Source organism: Pogoniulus pusillus, assembly GCF_015220805.1.
Source record: "Pogoniulus pusillus isolate bPogPus1 chromosome W unlocalized genomic scaffold, bPogPus1.pri SUPER_W_unloc_1, whole genome shotgun sequence".
Taxonomy (NCBI): Eukaryota; Metazoa; Chordata; class Aves; order Piciformes; family Lybiidae; genus Pogoniulus; species Pogoniulus pusillus.
The window spans coordinates 413,443-419,442 of NW_026974535.1; the positions used below are offsets into that span (position 1 = coordinate 413,443).

At 40.3% G+C, this 6,000-nt stretch overlaps 1 protein-coding gene across 3 annotated transcripts in view; it reads left to right on the top strand.

Annotated features, from left to right (window-relative positions):
• The window catches only part of LOC135173778 (nipped-B-like protein), a 265,346-nt gene extending 263,187 nt beyond the window's left edge, over positions 1–2,159 (top strand). For 2 of the 3 annotated variants that reach the window (XM_064140921.1, XM_064140923.1), the window contains 2 exons: positions 402–587; positions 1,182–2,159. In XM_064140921.1, the coding sequence (XP_063996991.1) occupies positions 402–587; positions 1,182–1,547 (552 nt within the window). In that variant the 3' untranslated portion in view covers positions 1,548–2,159. Of the gene's footprint in view, positions 1–401; positions 629–1,181 lie in introns of all 3 variants that reach the window. The other variant, XM_064140922.1, reaches the window with a different exon arrangement.
• The last annotated feature ends 3,841 nt before the right edge of the window (positions 2,160–6,000 follow it).

Genomic DNA, 6,000 nt, shown 5'->3' on the forward strand with positions numbered 1-6,000 from the left:
AAACTAGCACACAGCTTTACACAGTATTTTCTGGTATCTATCTTGTATATCTCTACCATATAATTTGTTCACTTTATCCCTGACTGTTTCCATTGTAGAAACAGAGACTAGATCTAGTATTTTTACTTTCCCCTCCATCAATTCTTTAAAATATTAACTAGAGATAACTTACATCTTTTAGAAACACAAGAAGAAAGCTCTTACTTATCTACTAGAAAATGAAAGTAAAATATTCATAGACCAAAACACAAGCTGTTGAAGTTTGGAGTTGTCTGCCATTTTTTTACCCTGTTTATCTTTTGTTGGGTTTTGGTTATTTTTTTTAATGTAGTGTGCAATTAATGTGTGTTTTCACAATTAGAATGTGGACTGATCTGGTTTGTTGGGCTTTTTTCTAATAGTTCAAGCTCCTTATGGAACATTTGGATCCTGATGAAGAGGAAGAAGATGGAGAGGTGTCAGCTAGCACAAATGCTCGGAACAAAGCAATTACCTCTCTGCTTGGAGGAGGCAGTCCTAAAAACAATGCAGCTGAGACAGAGGATGATGAAAGTGATGGGGAGGATAGAGGAGGAGGCACTTCAGGGGTGAGGCGGAGAAGGAGTCAACGTATTTCACAGCGTATTACGTAAAATTATTTTTATGTGCTTATATATGTCAGTCTATTATATTAAATGTACACCAAGTAATGTAATCAACATGAAAAAGCATTTTGTAGATAGAGATTCTCTACTTAACCATTTATACAACTTTTGTAGAAAGTTTAACAGAAAAGACAATAAAAAAAAAACCACAAAGAAAAAAACAACAAAATTCCCCAATAACAACTAGAAAATGAGATTTATCCCTTATAAAAATTTATTAATTTCCCTTTGGAATGTACTGTGTGTTATCCTTTTTATTGTTGCCAAGTTTTTATGTAGCTTTATGATTTGTGTGTATATATAATTTTATATATCAATAAGAGATAAAGACACGGGTACAAATTAAGAGTATGTGGTTTTACAAGTTTATGTTAACCCCTTGGCGCTGGCGGTCACGGTGCGTCTCATTGCCGGCAATGGAATGTTTGCTGGAAAATCCCAACTCCTGGCGTCAAGGGATTAAAAGCAATAAAAGCAATAATTTCACTAAAGTTCTTTTGTGTAACACTTGGTCTTTTTTCCCCCCCAATGTTTTAGTCATTGAGAAGGTCAAAACGAAATTCAGACTCTACGGAGTTGGCAGCACAGATGAATGAAAGTGTTGATGTCATGGATGTCATCGCTATTTGCTGTCCAAAGTACAAAGACCGGCCACAAATTGCAAGAGTAGTACAGAAAACCAGCAATGGCTTCAGTGTTCAGTGGATGGCAGGCTCCTACAGTGGCTCCTGGACAGAGGCTAAGCGCCGTGATGGTCGCAAACTGGTGCCTTGGGTAGACACTATTAAAGAGTCAGACATTATTTACAAAAAAATTGCTCTAACGAGTGCTAATAAGCTGACTAATAAAGTTGTACAGACTTTACGATCGCTGTATGCTGCCAAGGATGGAACTTCCAGCTAATGAATTTGTACATGCAGCCAAATTTACAGGAATTGAAATAACAGAAAAACTTGAAATATCAACTCTCTGAAAAAAAATCAATCAATCAATTAAATGAAGAATAAGAATGGAACCTGGGACACAGGAAAAAAAGGAGATGTTTAAATAAACATTTATGTGGGAGCTTCCTTCGCTGTTGTGCAGCAGAAACTTCTCAGTTCATTTTTACTCCCACTGTATTATAGTTTAACAAAAAATTGTTTATATCTTGGAAAAAAACCCTTTCTGTTTAAAAAAATAAACAAGTGAATGTTGAAAATTAGTCTGTTAATGTTCTTAATAAAGTGTTCTTGAATTTTAACCTAGCAACGGATGGCTTTCTTTAGCTTAGGCCAGTTTCCAGGGAAACATTGTTTTTCCAGGCTGTAACATGGCAGAATCTCCTGGATATATAATTTATTCTGTTGAAGAAAAAAAAAAAAGCATGCAGTATCTATGACCTATCTGCAGGAGGAGTTTTTGTAAATGTAGATTTTGATGTATTAGGTCACCCTGACATAATAGAAGAAAAAAGGGATCCCCAGCAAATCTGGTGGAACAAATACTGCAATAAATTTTTTTACTTCTTTGTTACTTGTCTGTTTCCATTTGACTTTTTTATTGTAAAGATCTGTTTAAATCCAATTATATTATTTAGCAGATGTTTATGTAAAATTTACTATATCAGTGGTTTTCAAAACAAGACACAAAATATCATTTATGCGGTTTGTATAGACTGACTTTTGAATAATTGGTATCTTTTTATTTTTATCCCTTAAAAGATATAAATACAAGTTAATTTGAGGGTTTTATTGTATCCTGCAATATTTAGCATTAACTATACAATTTAGCACTGTGCCAAACACATTTTCAAGAGTACATTTTTATATAAAAAGAAACTATAGTTTGTTCCTTGTATGCTTCTTTCTAATTCTGTCCAAATGGTAATTTATGATAGTTTAAATTTGGGGTAATCTGAATGACTATTCTACTTGGACTAACCTGATATGTATGCATTTCTCTGGGTTAATATGCAGAGATTTGTGTCAAAAGGAGATAGTTACCAGTATCTAAAGAGTGAACGGGTACGAATTTGAGTAAATATGCTACCTTCCTTCACAAATGATTTTTTTTTAATGTTTGTGTATTAGCCTATTTTTTTTACTAACTGAAAGATATTTTCACATTTTGTAAATTGAAAAAAAAATTCAAAAGCTTTCAGAAGCATTTGTTTTGACTACATTGACACAAGCCTTTCATAAGCAATTTGCCTTCCTAGAGAGTAACAAAAGCTGCAGATTTGCAAACAGAAAAAAAATAAAGCAACTAAACTTTTTAGAGGAGTATTAAACCCTGCTGTTTTTTCAAATGTGTTTATCTAAAACAAGTATTCCTCAATAAGTAAATCTTTCTCTCATGTTTATTTTCTTTTACAAATTTAATTTCTGGCTTTTAACAAAATTAGCTTTCAGATTTCTAATAAGTTATTTGATTTGTGAGGAATAGTAACAGTATTTCAAAATATTTTCATGTACAGAAAAAAACAACATTAAACTGAATTAATAACTCAGAATCTAGTTAGTAATTTTTCCTATGGAAAATGCCTTTTTGTTGTTTCACCACTGGATTTTTCTAAACAAATATTTTCTCCCTTTTTTGTTTTCACTGTTCATGATGTTCACTGTACAAAAAGCCCCATCTTGTGCTAAGATAGGTATTGTTAAAGTAGTGTAATGGAGGGTATTAATTGATGGGAGGTTTTTTTGCCAAAATTAATATTGTTTATTAATTTTGATATTCAGGATTTTTGCTACCTGCCCAGTAATAATTAATAATATTTAGGTTCTGTGCAATGGTCATGAAAACATTATACAAAGGAATAACTGAATCTAGAACAAATAACTACCAATAATACAACATTAAACTCAATTCATAGAATCATAAAATCAGTCAGGTTTGGAAAGGACCACAAGGATCATCTAGTTCCAACCCCTCTACCATGCCCAGGGACACCCTACCCTACATCAGGCTGCCCACAGCCTCATTCAGCCTGGCCTTAAACACCTTCAGGGATGGGGCCTCAACCACCTCCCTGGGCAACCCATTCCAGAGTCTCACCACTCGCATGGTGAAGAACTTCCTCCTCACGTCCAGTCTGAACCTACCCATCTCCAGCTTTGCTCCATTCCCCCCAGTCCTCTCACTGCCTGATATCCTAAAAAGTCCCTCCCCAGCTTTTTTGTAGGTCCCCTTCAGATACTGGAAGGCTCACCTTGGAGCCTCCTCTTCTCCAGACTGAACAGCCCCAACTCTTTCAGTTTGTCCTCATAGGAGAGGTGCTCCAGCCCTCTGAGCATCCTCGTGGTCCTTCTCTGGACATGCTCCATCATGTCAACACCAGTACTGGAAGAGAAGTTCCTGTGGTCAATATACCACTTGCCCAATAGATGGACTCAGGAAGCAATTAGAGAATTTCTTAACAGTTTTGCTAAAGGCTTTGCTAAATAGGCTTTTGAGTATTTACTCACAAAAATATTATATCTCCGAATTTCTCGGGGCTAATTAGTTTCCATACAGTACCCAAAAGCTTGCAGGGAGGTCTGTTGGTGTCTTGTCAGCTGTTGAGGGGCTTCTGATCTTCCCAAGCTCTCAGTAGGGGTACCAGGAGAAAGCAGACAATCTCTGACCTGGTCCTGGTTCCTTCTGGATAATCTGTGTCCCTTCCAGGGCTCCTCGTCTTGGTGGGTGTAGGCAGGATGTCTTGCAGATATGCAGTTTTAGCATGTCTATCATGTGGAGGCATTTGGTGCCTATTCCTGGTAAACTCGAAGAAGTGTCCAGGCAGACAAACTCAAAGCATTAGGGTTTGTTACTATGTAGTAGGCGTAGCTTATAGGGCAGATAGAATGCTGCAGAGCATGACAGGATGCAACAGCAGTGAGGCAGTGATAGAATCACTGCCAGAAGCAGAGATCACAATCAGGCAAAACAACAATGGCAGCAGCAGCAAGCACTTTGTTTCGACTTGCTCATGTCTTTTATCAATGGAGCCTGAGTCTAATGGGCCGTTGGACACAGATTAGAATCATAGAATCATAGAATCAACCAGGTTGGAAGAGACCTCCAAGATCATCCAGTCCAACCTATCACCCAGCCCTATCCAGTCAACTAGACCATGGCACTAAGTGCCTCATCCAGTCTTTTCTTGAAGACCTCCAGGGACGGTGCCTCCACCACCTCCCTGGGCAGCCCATTCCAATGCCAATCACTCTCTCTGTGAAGAACTTCTTCCTAATATCCAGCCTATACCTACCCTGGCACAACTTGAGACTGTGTCCCCTTGTTCTATTGCTCGTTGCCTGGGAGTAGAGGCCACCCCCCACCTGGCTACAATGCCCCTTCAGGTAGTTGTAGACAGTAATAAGATCACCCCTGAGCCTCCTCTTCTCCAGGCTACACAGGCCCAGCTCCCTCAACCTCTCCTCATAAGATTTGTGCTCCAGGCCCCTCACCAGCTTTGTTGCCCTTCTCTGGACATGTTCCAGCACCTCAACATCCTTCTTGAATTGAGGAGCCCAGAACTGGACACAGTACTCAAGGTGTGGCCTGACCAGTGCTGAGTACAGGGGAAGAATAACCTCCCTTGTCCTACTGGCCACACTGTTCCTGATGCAGGCCAGGATGCCATTGGCTCTCTTGGCCACCTGGGCACACTGCTGGCTCATCCTCAGCTTACTATCTATCAGTACCCCCAGGTCCCTTTCCTCCTGGCTGCTCTCCAGCCACTCTGTCCCCAGCCTATAGCGCTGCTTGGGGTTGTTGTGGCCAAAGTGCAGAATCCTGCACTTGGCCTTGTTAAATCTCATCCCATTGGCCTCTGCCCACCCATCCAGCCTGTCCAGGTCCCTCTGCAGGGCTCTCCTACCTTCCAACAGATCAACACCTGCTCCTAGCTTGGTGTCATCTGCAAACTTACTGATGCTGGACTCAATGCCCTCGTCCAGGTCATCAATAAAGACATTGAACAGGACTGGGCCCAGTACTGATCCTTGGGGAACACCACTAGTGACAGCTGCCAACTGGATGTGGCACCATTCACCACCACTCTCTGAGCTCTGCCATCCAGCCAGTTCTTGATCCAGCACAGAGTGAATCTGTCCAAGCCATGAGCTGCCAGCTTGGCTAGGAGCTTGTTGTGGCAGACAGTGTCAAAGGCTTTGCTGAAGTCCAAGTAGACTACATCCACAGCCTGCCCCACATTCACCAGGCAGGTAACCTGATCATAAAAGGTGATCAGGTTGGTCAGGCAGGACCTGCCCTTCCTAAACCTGCAATGGCTGGGCCTGATCCCTTGGCCATCCTGTAGGTGCTTTGTGATGGCACCCAAGATTACCTGTTCCATGACCTTGCCTGGCACTGAGGTCAGGCTCACAGG